This window comes from Podarcis cretensis (genome assembly GCF_951804945.1).
Source record: "Podarcis cretensis genome assembly, chromosome: 7".
Classification (NCBI taxonomy): Eukaryota; Metazoa; Chordata; class Lepidosauria; order Squamata; family Lacertidae; genus Podarcis; species Podarcis cretensis.
The window spans coordinates 10,090,896-10,106,101 of NC_137176.1; the positions used below are offsets into that span (position 1 = coordinate 10,090,896).

Below are 15,206 nucleotides of genomic sequence, written 5' to 3' on the forward strand. Positions count from 1 at the left end.
CCCCAAAGAAAAGTTGGAATTGACTCATGTTTGCGTTTGTGGCACTTTGGGTTAATACATACCAGCATTTTCCATTGCGCATCTACCCTGGAGGCATGTTCTGTATTCTGCAATCAATAGTTCTCATTCAAGGTCCTGAGTCCGTTCCCCTCTCACCAGCTCTGCTGTTTTATTTTCATTGTTTTAGAATGAGGAAGAATAGGAGAGGAGGACAGAAGGAAATCACACAGTTTCCAGAAAATTTAGTGCCTTAATACTTACTCAGCCCATCATAAGATGACTAAGGTTAAAACCAGTTCACCAGACATGTTTAAATCTTGTAATTCTGAAAGGCAAGGCAACGTAGGAAGTGCTTTGTTGTTGTTGTGTGCAGCCAGTTAAGTTGCTTGATGTGAACTGCTCTTCAAATGTAGAACTTTTTCTTTTCATGCTGTGTTTTCTGACTCTGTAATGGATTGGCCATGATGTCTCTATTATTCTTTGCAAGAAACTGCCTCATTTTAAAGTCACTATAAGCAACTCCTTCTTGGCATGCTCTGCCCTGCATTCAGAGGAGGGGAAATTGCAGGGAATGAAGGGGGATCAGGACTGAGAATTTGAGGAAAGGAACATGTGGGAGGAAGGCAGGAAGAAATTCAGCAGGGGAGCTAAGTGATCTGCCATCTCTTCATTGGGTTACATCCATCATGTCATGGCTGTGGCTCTAAAAGGAGTAAGGAGATTGATGGCCGCCATTATATTGTCCAGTTGGGATTCCCCCACTTATCCCATTATGAGTTAATGCATCCTTCACCACTGATTGGACCATCTTTAAGGTTATATATGTCCTCCTGGGCCATATGTAAGGGCAGTCTTCTTCAACCAGATGTTGTTTTCTGTCTTCAGATTTGCCCTTCACCCTAAGTTACAACGATATAGAATTACTATATTGAAACCAGTTAAAACCATTTACAGTCCGAAGAACAGGGTGAGTCCTAAAAATGTTGGGAATCTCAACTCCATCACCCATAGCCAGCATAAAGAGTGACCAAGAATGATGGGAGTTATACTGCAACAACATCTAAAGGACACCTTACTGGGGAAGGTTGTGTTAGGGAACTGAACTCAGACATACAGTTTCTTATTTGATGGCATTAAATGTACTGTGGCCACATAGAAATGCCTACATACTGTCTCCTTTAGTCTTGTTTGCCTCTTGACCCTCTTCAGACATCTTATGCCGTACCACTTCATACTCCTAAGCCTCTTTTTCCCAGGCCGAAACCTAGGCAAAAAGAGCAGTTTAGGTGCTGTCAGACTCCTTCCTATATGCATTTTGGTTGCTGTCTTCTGTGAGGTGGGTAGATGCAGGGAAATGGGAATGAGCAGCTAGGGTAAGCAAAGGGAGAGACTCCGCCAAATCAGAGAATAAGACATAGAAGAACCCCTTGCGTCTTGAGTAAAGCCAGTGCTGGTTGACCCCTCTTTGCACTTGGCTGATTCAGACAGCATCCCTATTCAATAATTTGCTGGCCCAGGCTCTAGATCCCTGTAGCTGTTTACATAAGGCTTTGATTGGCAGTCTAAGCAGGCAAAAGAAGTACAGAGACTGGGGGGTAATTGCCGATGGATACTATGGGCCTCGTGGAATCCAGCACTCAACAACTTGGAGCATCTTGTGATAATGCTCCTGGCCTTTGTGGATCAGGCTGCTGATGGGATTTTTCTCACCAAGAAAACACATTATCATATAGGAGTGGGAACAGAGTAAGAACTGTGAACCTGAAGGGTATTTAGTCACACCAGTTTATCTTCCCTGCCTCCCAGTGCTGCTTGTTATTCCTCTCCATTCAATTGGTCTTGCCCATTCAACACAATCAAGCTGTTTATAAAGGCTTTTAAAGAAAATTAAAATTAAAAAATGCAGTCCCAAATAATTCTATTTTTTTCCTTTTCAGATAATGGTTCTGGATCAGGAGAAGGGGGTGAGTATTGCTGATATTTTTGTTCTTTTGTGTGAATGCAGGATCCTAGCTGGAAATGTTTACATGTACTGCAGAAAAACACAACTACATAGATTGCTTTTCCTTGGCAAAAGGTGATTTCTGAAAAGTTTGTAAAGAATTCAACCATTTCCTTGAAAAATACAAGTCAGGAGCCTTAACTTTTTTTAAAAAAAAAAAGTTATATCATTCAATAGCCAAAATTAAGCAATGTTCAATGGGAGATTAAGCATCTGCTTAAATTATTCCCATTAAAATCAAAGTTTCATAACTTTTACTGGATTCTGCCGTTTGTTTTTCTATCAGTGATGCACCAATATGTGCACTAAAAAGCCCCCCCCCCATTAGGTAGGGTGAGGCAACTGCCTCAGGTGGTACCCACCCAAAGGGCAGCACCCCTGTTCCACTGCCCAGTTAACAGCTGGTTTCCCCAGCATTTAGGGGTAGAGGAGTCAGTGGCAAAGCTCTGTGGAATACCCCTCTCCTGCAAGAGGGGAAGTGTTCTGCCTCTCACCTTTGCCCGCTGTTTGGGTGGGGGGCTTTGCACTGGCTTCTAATGAAGGGAGGAGTCAATGCAAAGCCCTGCTGCCAGGGGCAGGAGGGGGAGATCTGGAAAAGATACGCCTCCCACACAGCCAGTGGAGATTTGTCCTTAGAGAGTTTGCCCACCACCCCATCACAGGGGCAGCAGCGGGCATTTTGCCCCTGGTGCGATTATTGCACAAATGAGAAAAACATCAGCTATAAATCAGTGTTACGCTGTGGGTTAAACCACAGAGCCTAGGGCTTGCCGATCAGAAGGTCGGCGGTTCGAATCCCCGCGACAGGGTGAGCTCCCGTTGCTCGGTCCCTGCTCCTGCCAACCTAGCAGTTCGAAAGCACGTCAAAAGTGCAAGTAGATAAATAGCTACCACTCTGGCGGGAAGGTAAACGGCGTTTCCGTGCCATGCTCTGGTTCGCCAGAAGCGGCTTAGTCATGCTGGCCACATGACCCAGAAGCTGTATGCCGGCTCCTTTGGCCAATAAAGCGAGATGAGCACCACAACCCCAGAGTCAGTCACGACTGGACCTAATGGTCAGGGGTCCCTTTACCTTTACCTCTTAACTCTGTATTGCGCTAATGGATGGAATTTCAACTTTTGTTGGATGAGAGAGCAAATTAACTTCTTAGGTTGTTTTATTTTGGGAGGGCCCACAGCTCAGCGGAATAGTGCATGTGTTGCATGACTTTAATCAGAGTATCTACATTTAAAATAGACCTTAGCTTGCACAGCTGGGAAAGCTGAGTCCTCAGAGAGCCCCTGCCAGCTATAGAAGACAACAGGCTAGAGTGGACTGATACTTTAACTCCGTTTAAGCTGTCAGTTCATATATTTCTAAAGAAGGTATGAATGATTATTGTGTGTCTGGGTTTTCCTGCAGCTGTTTCTTACCTGGATATGTCTTCTTGTTCCTTAAAAACCTCAATTAAACAATCTGTGGTCTTTTAAACTGCGTGCCTGTTGTATAGGGTATTGTTTTGCTTGTTACAATTTTATGTATTTGGTGTTTTTATATTATAAACTGCCCCATGATCCTTAGATGAAGGTTTTAGTAGTTTAATAAATAAAACAGCTGAAGTTTCACCTGGGCTTCAATTATCTACCCCCTTCCTGGGAGTCAACCCTTACTAAGCTCAGTGGGCCTTACATTTGACATGTAAACTTGTCCTTTTGGCAATCCAAATGGCCTGCAAAACTGCTCATGTTTGTTGATGGGTCCACTCTGTAGTAGCTCACTAGCCAGGTGTCATGCTAGTGTTTGCTGTTGTTGCAATCAGGTGAGTGAGTGCCTTCAGCATTGCCTGAGCAGTCACACTTTTGTGGGTTGGATTGCTCCTTTAATTCTTTGCATTCCATAGTTGATGGCGTGACCAGGCCATGCTCTGGTTTATAGCTAGTGCCTCTGAAATGTTCATGGAGGTAGAAGGTGTAGCACTCTGGTGTCATGCTTTTTGTCACCTTGGGAGTGACGAGAGTCCCCGAATGCCCAGACTCATCAACTAGGCGCTGGCAGGTTCCTTACCACTACCACATGGGAAGGAATGCCAAAAATCCTCCTCAATATCAGGGCAGTTACGTAGAACATGGCTGGAGTACACAGCTAATCTTCTAGCTCTAGGCAAGTGAGGTATGATGGGAGAGAGTGAGCCCCTACTAAACTCTTGTCTCCATGAGACAACATGGGAGTTTTTCTTCTCACTGGCAGTCATTTGATTGGCACTCTTCCCAGCCCTTTAGCCAGGAGTTGTTATCTCCAGTCTTACCATAGCTATTTTCAGGCACACTGGTCAGGGTAAGGAAGCGTGGGGCAGCACCTCACGTCACTGTGGCAAGAGACCATCTCCTGTGGAGTTAGATCATCAGGATCAGCCCAGCTGGTATTGCCTAGGAACTCTAAAATGCTCCAAAAATTATGGGGTGGGAGGCAGCTTCAAAGCCATATGTTGCACTCCTGAGGAAGGACCCAGCCACAAGTAATGTCTAGATTGATCAGACTTAACCAAGACTGCTCACCTCTACTGCAACGTATATTGATCAGACTTAGCCAAGGCTGATCACAGCCAACCTATACTGATCAGACTTCTCCCAAACACAGAACAACGAGGAACACAGTGCATTAAATGTTACAGATGACCTCAGAGAATCATCCTAGTCCAATTGTGCATCTCTCCTCCCAGCAGGCTGGAGGAGTATGCATGATGGGACAGAAGCCTCTTTCACAGCTGCAGGGCTGTTAAGAGAGGATGAATCTCCAGGATGCAACCTGTGCAGTGCTTCCTCAATGGAGTAATGGCTAATTGCCATGCAGTTTCATTTCTTATTCTTTTTGTTTAACACTAACCACAGTGAGTGCTTGTTTACCTAAACGAAGTTTAAATTAGGCACCTTTTAAAAAAAAACCACCCATATTTAATTGTGGACAGATGGCAATTGATTAGTCTATGCTTTCAAGCTAGGGAAATGGCATGCTTGCAATACAGATCGTCATGTTAATTATTATTGAAATAATTTGTTTCAGAGTCCCTCTTTCCAAAATTTGGTTGTTAAAGTATGGTGGTGATTAAAGTCCCTGGCAGATTGCTTTTAGTAATTAATAAATTGATAATCAGTATGCACTATTCAGCTAACTGCCATCTGTCTATTACGCACAACAGTTGATTGTGGCAGTTACAGGTTGGGATTGGTATAATTCTAAGCATATATACAAATTTGAAATTCTACCTTTTCCACTGTGTCCTCCACATGGGTGGTATAATTTTATTATTAATTTTTTTGAATCTGAACCAGTGATGCAACTGGCCAGATTTGTACACCCCGCTAATTTAGTGTGATGTACATGAGCAGGGGGACGCGGGTGGCACTGTGGTCTAAACCACCAAGCCTCTTGGGCTTGCCGATCAAAGGTCGGCGGTTCGAATCCCCACGACAGGGTGAGCTCCCGTAGTTCAGTCCCTGCTCCTGCCAACCTAGCAGTTTGAAAGCACGTCAAAGTGCAAGTAGATAAATAGGTACCGCTCCGGCGGGAAGGTAAACGGCGTTTCTGTGCACTGCTCTGGTTCACCAGAAGTGGCTTAGTCATGCTGGCCACATGACCCAGAAGTTGTCTGTGGACAAACGCCGGCTCCTCGGCCTATAGAACGAGATGAGCGCCACAACCCCAATGTCATCCGCGACTGGACCTAAGCCGCAGTACGTCATGGGCTCAGGTGCTTGCTTTTCGCTTTCACACTTTGTTTTTTTTTGTCTCATATGACAAAAATTCGACTAATATTAACTGCTTTTAGTTTCAAGCAAGCTGACTTCCAGTTGTGGATTCTGAAGCTGACTGGCAGCAACTAACCATAGTTAGGGTTAACCACAATTCTGGATCCAGACAAAACAGCAAACTGTGGTTAACTAAATATGGAAGCTGTGCCTTGTACTGAATCAGAGCATTGGTCAGTATTGTCTATACCTGAAATGCCACATTTCCAAGGCAGGGGTCTGGAGATTTATCCTGGGACATTCTGCATGCAAAGCAGATGGTCTACCAGTGAACTGTAGTCTTTCCTCTGTGGCTGTACCAATGAGCTACTGCAAAAGCTTCTGGGTTCCTCCTTTTAGATACTTGAGAGGAGAGAGGACACACCCAAGTCTGATGCTTGCTGCAGCCCATGCACATTCCAGTACATTTTAAACCATGGTTTAGTGTGACATGTGATCACTGCCTCAGATTAATGTATAGGGGAGCTGGTGTAGTACAGTGGCCAAGAGTGGCAAATGTGGAAGATGCCAATTCAAAAATGTGCCATTGCTACAAACTCATTTAAGTGGCTTCAGACAAGCTGCACTTTCAGGCTCCCACCCAGTTTGCCAACTTGAGCTCATTGCAGAAAAGGCAGAATATAAATGTTACAAATAAATATTTATTTTTTTTAAAAAAAAGTAACATGGGAATAATGACACTTGCCTACTTTACAAAATTGCTGTAAGTATTGTAAGATAATTTATGTGAAACATTTTGAGCACTCAAAGATGTTTAACAATGGTAGTGATAAATATTTCAAACACTGAAATACCAGTTTTTATCAGTCATGCTTGTGCTGGTGTAAATCTGGCATTTGCAAGGTGCTTTCTGCATAAAGAGCTTCTCAGGTGTTTGTGGTTTCATTCAGCACGCCCAAGCTTAGTTCTGTCCCCAACCCCTGGTTTATAAAGCAAAAACACTTGCTGCTTTTGGATAATAACAACCTGGCATCCATTGTATTCTTGGATATTTGACTGCAGAGGAAAACTTCAGTATAACGATCAATTTGCAGTAATATATGCATGTGAAACATTTCCATTTTGTCATTCGGAATGGCAGCAAATTCAGATATTTAGATTAGGTAGCTACCGTAGAGTAAATTGCATCTGCTGTGTACCAGCATGCAGGTTTTTTTTATCTCCAGTGGCAAAAAGTTTGAGTATACAAATCTTTTAGATAATGTTGTGAGCTGGTGTAGTATGGCGGAAAGAGCAATTGGGTAGAGAGGTGTGGGGTCAGGCCCCCCCCCCCCAGTTGGGTCATGAGGCTCACTGGGCTGGCTGTGGGTTAGTTGCCATGTCTCAGTCCCATCAGACACCTTGTGAGGACAAAACAGGATGACTCCATGCAAGCCGCTTTCAAGGGAAAGTGTCAATAATATGAAAATGTGTTCTCTCTTGCTGTTGTTTTATTTTTATTTAATTAAACAATACTTTGTGTTGGCTTGATCTTGCTCTAGAATATGAAGGATCTGGAACTGAAGTTCAAAGAAAACATTCCAAGTGTGGCGTTTGCAAGTATAGGGCTGAGTGTGATGAAGATGCAGAAAATGTTGGGTAAGTAATGATAATGAGGAGGTGGAGGAGGAAGATGTAGATGATGTATTTGTTGTATCCCATCCATCTGACTGGGTTGTCCGAGCCACTCTGGGCAGCTTCCAACATAAAACACAGAAACACAACAACACAACAGAACATCACACATAAGGGGGGCAAGTGACTCTTAGGGGGCTGTGTGTTGGGGGAGCCATTTGTAGCTTCATGGCCATATGTCCTTGAGACAACTTGGGGGGGGGGTGGTCATAGGCCAAAGTGGATGCAGGAAATGGCTATGTTACTTACCTTTGAACAGTATGCTTTATTCCAGCCATGCAAAAGTCAAATGTTCACCTATATTTAGAGAACATATGCTTTCCCACAGTCTATTGAGGCATGCAGCCATTATGGTGGAGCAGCCTCAGCTCTGCATTCTGGGTTTAAAAGCATCTTTAGCAAAGGTTGCAAACTTGCATTTTTCATTCTAAGCAGTATTCTGTAATTAGACTGTCAGAGGTACCACAGCACATTACATTCAGCACAGAAATATACACAACTTTATCACTTCTATTATCTTGGCAGATTTTTTTTCCTTTTGGTGCTTTCTTTTAATGTTTATTGGGCTGATTAAGAGAAAGATGTGAATTTTGAGCAGGTGGTTGTCATGAGCTGCACAGCACGGCTGGAAAATTAACATTTGGATAGATTCAAATTAGTACAGTATGTGACATTCCTGCATATAAATATGTGAACAATTCCTGCTGAGAAAATATCTCTAAATTATAATTCATCCCTGTTTTTTATTTCATAAATAAATAAATAAATAAATAAATAATAACATGGGAGAAAGGAATTAACTTCCATCAAGATCCTCCAAATACACAGAAGAAGCATCTTGATAATGTGTATTTCTTTTAAAAAATCTCCCTTATTGTTGTTGGCATCCATCTGTCTTGAGAGACAATGGAGTATACCTCCAGGGGTGAAGTCAAACCTCTGCATTATTATCACCAGAGTCACCTCCCTGGGGCACAAGCCTGGGCAGTGTATATGGAGGGCCTGGGCTGCCCAGAAGACAAGAACCCCTCTCTCGGACTCATTGGTGTGGTCCAAAAGAAAGCAGAGCAATACATTTGGCATCAACTTGGCTGCAGGAGTTGCCAGAAAGAGTTATGCGAGGGGCCATCCAACAGTCTTAGAGATTCCACTCTGGATTTGTGTAGGGTTTACTCATCAGCTTTTTTTGCAAGGCAGCAGAGGCTTAGGGTCAGAGCTGTCCTTCTAGATGGGCTACCTTCCCAGGTCGATGGGCCCCATCTGCTCCTGACTTCCCTCTACAGCACATGCAGAAACCGCCTTCTTGACTGTTGGATCCACTGTTGGATTGCATTATTTTCAGTATTATGAGAGTGATGATCTGGTTTTCCTAACATTTATTTTAAGTGCAATCCAACAGAACCCTTCCCCTCCAGCTGCATGCCCACATCAACCTGCATAACAATTCCAACCATAGCATGTACCACAACCGGACAGCTGTCCTTGGGCCACACTGTGAATTTTGGATTTAGGGATAGCAGAGGTGTGAGTTTTTCCAAGTGGAGTTTGATAATGAAAACAGGAAAGAGAAATCGGGAGAGAAATATTGCCAGCAGATAAAGTAATGTAGCTTTGTCTGCTACCAATTGCGTGGCTAGTCATTTCAGATCAATAAATTCAGCCTTCCCGACCATAATTCAACCATAACATGTGCCCAGAGGTCAGCTCCTGCTTGTCCTGTTCAAACTGGGGTGGAGAGGGTGCCGTTTGCAGTAGAGAAGCTTTGCTCATTAATTGGTATTTATCTACAACTGTCTCCTGCCAGCTTTGTTTTTCCAAACGTACATAGAGTTACGTTTCAGACATGGCTTTGGAGCTGTAGGGAAGTACTAGTAATTTGTGTGGTTACACACACATAACTAGGTGCACTTAAACCTACTTCTCTTGATCTAGAGATCTTCAAGCGTAGTTAACAGAAACTTTATTCAAACATTGCCAGCAGTCATGTAGCTGCTGCTACTCAACTCTAATTACATTTGAAGGAACATGTGGATGAGGCTGGTGGTTATGTGGTTATTTTGGCAGTATAACAACAGCATAGGATGTAAGCATGCCATTGACTCCCATCCTTCTGGTCCTTCCAGTGTTCTGCAGAGCAGCATAGGAAGAAACTTACATCTTTCTCTCTCTCAGTCCTTTACCTGCATTGAATTCTCCCTCCTTGATGGAAGTAGAGGTTTTGGGAGGAGCTATTTCATGACTAGAGTGACAAAATCTTTAAATGTGTGCAGAAGTGTATCCTAAGAATTAGGTTTCCTAGCAAAGTATTATAGTAAATCAGGTGCTTCCCTGTTTTGCTTTGACACATGTTATTTTCCAGGCATGCCCTAAAATTGTCCAAGATATTTGATTTGCTATTTTTCAAGTGCAAGGAGGTTTTTCAAAATATGATTAACATTATCACAGACTGAGTAGATAATGATCTAGATTTTTTTAATCACTGAAACAATTGCCACTTGATATAGACTTGCTAAAGCGTTACCGGAACTTAAGAGCCACTGGTTTGCTTTCTGCATCTATATTTTTAGAAAATCCAGCTGTGCCAAGAACAATCACATCACATCTTCCTACTGCTCTCCTGAACACCAATGTAAATATGTTAAGTTTTGTGAGGGTCTCTGGATGTTCTTATGTAGACGTTGGCTTGGTTACAAAAGCAAAGAGTGCAATGCCTGACATATACAAAAGCCAAACAAATGGCTCTGCTCCAATGAACTGTGCAAACAATCCCACACGTGAAAGGTCTCTTTGGGCTTTGTGTTTTTCAAACATCAACACACACACACACACCAATGTTGGCTAATAAGATTATTCTTGAAAATGAGGAGGCTCGCAAAAGAAGCTTGTGATGTGATATGGCATGGGAGTCTTGTTCAAAGGGTGGTGAAGGGGTCGAATCCAGAAATCCCACTGGATATACCAGAGGGCAGTCATCAAAGCATGCATGTCTGTATGTGAACTAGGCCATAGATTTCTCTGGTCAGTTGGGAAACACTCACAGATTTTGGGATGCTCCAGAAACCCAAGGATTTGACTCATGCTGGCATCTGTTCAGAGATCCTCTCCCATAGCTATTTCCTGCGAAGGGATGGAAGAGTGCTGTGAGCTTTGATGGTGTTAATCCATTAGGAGGTGAGGGTGTCAAGTTACCAAGACCTCTACCCACAAAACAAGTTCATAAGCATTGTCAGAGCTAAACATTTCAATATTTGGGGGTGGGTGCACCCAGTTTGTTAGAACTAGAAGTACCACGTGTGGAATGCAGCTTTCCCCTCTGACTGACAGAGGGCTGTGGGGCCTTATCCAGAAATGATAGACCTGAACTTCATTGTCCCTTCAGTAATGAAACTGAGTGGGTGACCTTCAGTCACCTAATCCCCTTTCAGCTGAATTTATCTTACAAGATTGTTGTGAGGATTAATTAGAAGGATTGACTCTTGTCTCAAACTCCTAGGAGGCTAAGGAAGGATACAAATGTCACAAATAAATATGTTTCCTGAGAGATATTCTTCTTCTTAAGCTACATGTTTCTCTGCTGAGGTCCATGTAGTTGAGCAAGGCAGCTTTCTTCCATGCTTAGCCAGAGTGACCCCCTGCAAATGGGCATTTGAACAAATTGTGCCACTTTGCTTAGTGACCTGTTGTTTTCAATTACCCTTAAATGACACTGACAGGGTTGAACGCCACAGCTGGAAGCTTGTGACTGGACGTATCCATGGCAACCCTTGGGATGGAACATCACCTCTCTCAAGGCAACTTTGGTTTCCTACTGAGAGGAAGAAGCTAATATTCTAGTCACAAGCCAATGTGGTTTTAGGATAGCCTGCTGTGGAAATTCCACTTGACACCGTTGCGATATGTGGCTTTTGGTCTTTACAGAGGGAAAGCTACATCTGTCAAATCTAGCTCAGGTTTTTTTCTTCAGCACCTGTGTCAGCAACTAATATTTAATTGGAGGTTGGGCAGCTGTCTTTTCAACTGAGCAAGGACTGAATGGTGAGCAAAATTTGCCCCACCCACTTATTGACTCCCACAGCAACTCAGACTTCATACATATCATACATTTAAAGCGCACACATGCAAATTCTGGGAAATTTAGTTTACCCCTCACAGAGCTACAGTTCCCAACATCCTTAACAAATTATAACTTCCAGAATTCTTTGACAGGGTGCTTTAAATGTTTGGTGTATATGTAGCCAGTGCTCTTTAAACCCATTTCCTCAACATTGAACAGCCAGAAGATTTGGCAAAACTCTTCCTGTATGGGATAATAAAGGGAGGAGTATTCCTACTCTTGTTGCCTGCAACTTACTGTATTTTTCGTCCCATAGGACGCTCCGTCCCATAGGACGCACCTAGTTTTTTTTTTGGGGGGGGGAATAAAGGGGAAAAAAATTGCCTTTATTTCCCCCCCAAAACCAGGTCGGGGAACCCGTGCTCCGCGCTGCAGGCTGCTGCCCGCAAGCCTTGCGCTCCCGGGGGGAGATCCCCCAGGTGCGCAAGGCTTGCCGACACCTGCGCGAAGCACGGGACGTCCTCTGGAGGGCGCCCCATGCTCCGCGTTGCAGGCTGCTGCCTGCAAGCCTTGCGCGCCTGGGGGAACTTCCCTCAGGCGCGCAAGGCTTGCAGATAGCTTCCTGGAGCCTGGAGCGCGAGAGGTGTCGGTGCGCACCGACGCCTCTCGCTCTCCAGGCTTCAGCGAAAGCCTACATTTGCCCCATAGGACGCACACACATTTCCCTTTCATTTTTGGAGGGGGAAAAGTGCGTCCTATAGGGCGAAAAATACGGTAATCAATTCCTGATCCGTAAGTTGCAAATCCTTTGAGAGCAAATATGGATTCTGATGTTACCTTGGAGCAGTATCAGTCCAGACCAATACTCTGATAGTTTAGACCAGGGACATTCAGCTGGCTGGCTGCTGGCTAGATATGACCCTAGATCATTTATCTGGCCTCTACTGACCCCACCAAAATAATGTTTTCTAGTTAGGTAAGAAATCAGTACTCCATAGCTTGATGTTGCATCTCCCTCTTCAATTATGTATATAATACGCAAACATTCATGTCATTAATGCTTCCCACCCAGGAAAATTCCACTGGAAAAACGGTTATGTCCATAAGGAGATGGCAGTATTGAATCAGTTGTTCATGTGCTTCTTGCCTGCACTCTTTATAAAGATTTGAGGAGTGAGATTATTACCCCTCTGCTACTGTCCATACCAGGTCGCTCAACCATTGCTACTGTGTCCTTTCTTCTAGCAGATCAAGATGATCAGGTGACAGCAAAAACTGCAAGGTTTATGGCGGGGGCAATTAGAATAAGATCTATTATTTGATTATAGATTTAAACCTCCAAAATGTATTTTGTATGGTTAAGTTTTTACCTCTGTCTTCAGTACATTTTATTTTATTTTATTTTATTCTCTTTTATTTTATTGCTATGGCTAGTGGCTGATGCAAATAAAGATTCTTCTGATCTGAGCTTCGCATCCAGGCGTTCTGAAATTATGTCCCATAGAGAGCAGAAAACATATGTGCTCTGGCGGGTGGTGCTGTGGTCTAAACCACAGAGCCTAGGGCTTGCTGATCAGAAGGTTGGCGGTTCGAATCCCTGTGACGGGGTGAGCTCCCGTTGCTCGGTCCCTGCTCCTGCCAACCTAGCAGTTCGAAAGCACATCAAAGTGCAAGTAGATAAATAGGTACCTCTCCGGCAGGAAGGTAAACGGCGTTTCTGTGTGCTGCTCTGGTTCTCCAGAAGCGGCTTAGTCATGCTGGCCACATGACCTGGAAGCTGTGGACAAACGCTGGCTCCCTCAGCCTATAGAGCGAGATGAGCCCGCAACCCCAGAGTCGTCCGCGACTGGACCTAACAGTCAGGGGCACCTTTACCTTTTTTTACCTGGCTCCGTCTCCCACTTGGAGGATAAAGGACTGATGTGCTCAGATGTGATTATAGGAACCCTGTACAATCAGGTCTCACCATTGCAGGGAATACTGTAACTGTGTCCAACCAAATGCAGTTACAGTCCTATTCAGACCTTCCTGCTCAACATATGAAGGTTGGTGGTGGAGGGGAGGACCATTCAGAGTACCTGAATGGAGCTCCTGTATGCTCTGAAACCGTGAACTTTCACTGCTAGCTTGTGGTTGGCCTCTGTCTGTGTCGATAAACAATGCAGTGTGCGAAGTCAAACCACCTTCCAGGGGCGCAAGCCTGGACAGTGTGTATGGAGGTCCTGGGCTGTCCAGACGACAAGACCCCCTTTTGCTGATGTGGTCCAAAGGAAAGAAGCGTAATGCGTTTGGCACCAGCTTGGCTCAGGAATTGCTGGAAGGAGGCGTACAAGACGCCATCAAACCGTCTTAGAAACTCTGGATTTGTGCAGTGTTTGCTCCTGAGCCTTTTCTTCTCCCATAGATGTCCCACAATGCTAGATAATGCCATCTTTATTATGAAGCTGATTACTTCCAGGCCTCAACTCATTTCCTGGAAAATGGAGTAGACCTTGCTGTGCCTGTCCATAGCTGTAGGCCTGCATAACTATGGTGGCTCTGCAGCATCTGAATAAACCCTGTTTTTGGTGTCCCTCTAAGATGGTTGAATGGGTCTCAGGTACCTGCCATGATGCAATATACAGTTGTCTTTGGCGTTATTGAGGAGGTGGGGAATATTGGAAGTTGTGCAAGGCTAGAGGCACTCTTGACCCCTACATCAGGATGCTGGATGCATAAGCTTTCTCTTTTGCAACTCTCTGTTGCTTGTGAGATGAAACACTCTGCTGAAAAGCCTTCTAGTGGTTTAGCTGAATGCAATAGGAAATAATCCAGATTGCATGATCCTGTTTTTCAGAACAGCATAATCAAACCAATGTGACAGGGTTTTGAAAAGCATGAATGAATGCTTTTGTTACTGCAGCTTTCCCCCTGCCCTGAAGCAATAAATTTATTTATTTATTTTGCTTTAAAAGAAAACCACCACCACCACTTTTTCCTGACTTATAGGAAGGAACAGAAATTTATACTGTTGCATCTTCTTCGTAATGGTTTTTCAGCAACGACAAGATCTGAGGTGTCCCATAAGGAAAAGCCACTTGGGAGTCAAGAAAGAGATTCCGTCTACCCTAGATTGGGGGGGGGGGAATACAAGAGAAAACTAAATAATTGACAATTTGCAGCTTTTTAGTGGCACCTTTTGTCTGTTGCCTAGTGATACCCTGACAAGAAAAATGTGGTGCATTTCTTTTTTTAAAAGCTGCATTTTTCAGTCTACATTTAATTATTATGGCTGGTATTCAGCTAAAAAAAATGGGAGCAGAACTTTCACTTGCATAATGGGACTCCCCCCCCCCCCACGTCCTACATTGTCCCCAAATCTGCTCTGAATATAACCCCATGATCCAGATGCACTTAGTTCCATTGAAATCAATGGGCAGCAGTTACTTGTGCATGGGCAGAGTGCTGTTGCACTTAGGATCTGCTTGCATGCTTCCCACAGACATCTGATTAGCCACTCTGAGACTAAATGGGCCATTTACTAAATGGACCATTTCTCAGACATTGAAAGATGATAGCACTGATTCCGGAGAAGGAATTCATGCATGCTAAGAGGTTTTTCTGTGTAGTCCCACCCCTCTGGAGCCAGTCCTATTTGCCTCTGAATACTGGCAGTGTTAGAAACTTAAAGAGGAATGTCTAGAGGTACTTTTTAATGACAAGAATACAAAGCTGAAAGTGAATGAACTGCAGCTAAAATCTTATGTTCCT

The 15,206-nt window shown here is 43.9% G+C and overlaps 2 protein-coding genes across 5 annotated transcripts in view; both read left to right on the plus strand.

Annotated features, from left to right (window-relative positions):
• The window catches only part of TMEFF1 (transmembrane protein with EGF like and two follistatin like domains 1), a gene marked incomplete at its 5' end in the record, with an annotated part of 102,037 nt that overhangs the window by 74,237 nt on the left and 12,594 nt on the right, over positions 1-15,206 (plus strand). For all 3 annotated transcript variants that reach the window (XM_079983986.1, XM_079983985.1, XM_079983984.1), the window contains 2 exons: positions 1,938-1,964; positions 7,270-7,366. In XM_079983986.1, the coding sequence (XP_079840112.1) occupies positions 1,938-1,964; positions 7,270-7,366 (124 nt within the window). The remainder of the gene's footprint in view (positions 1-1,937; positions 1,965-7,269; positions 7,367-15,206) is intronic.
• Positions 12,935-15,206, plus strand: part of MAJIN (membrane anchored junction protein) — a 172,536-nt gene continuing 170,264 nt past the window's right edge. For both annotated transcript variants that reach the window (XM_079983988.1, XM_079983999.1), the window contains exon 1: positions 12,935-13,063. In XM_079983988.1, the coding sequence (XP_079840114.1) occupies positions 12,950-13,063 (114 nt within the window). In that variant the 5' untranslated portion in view covers positions 12,935-12,949. The remainder of the gene's footprint in view (positions 13,064-15,206) is intronic.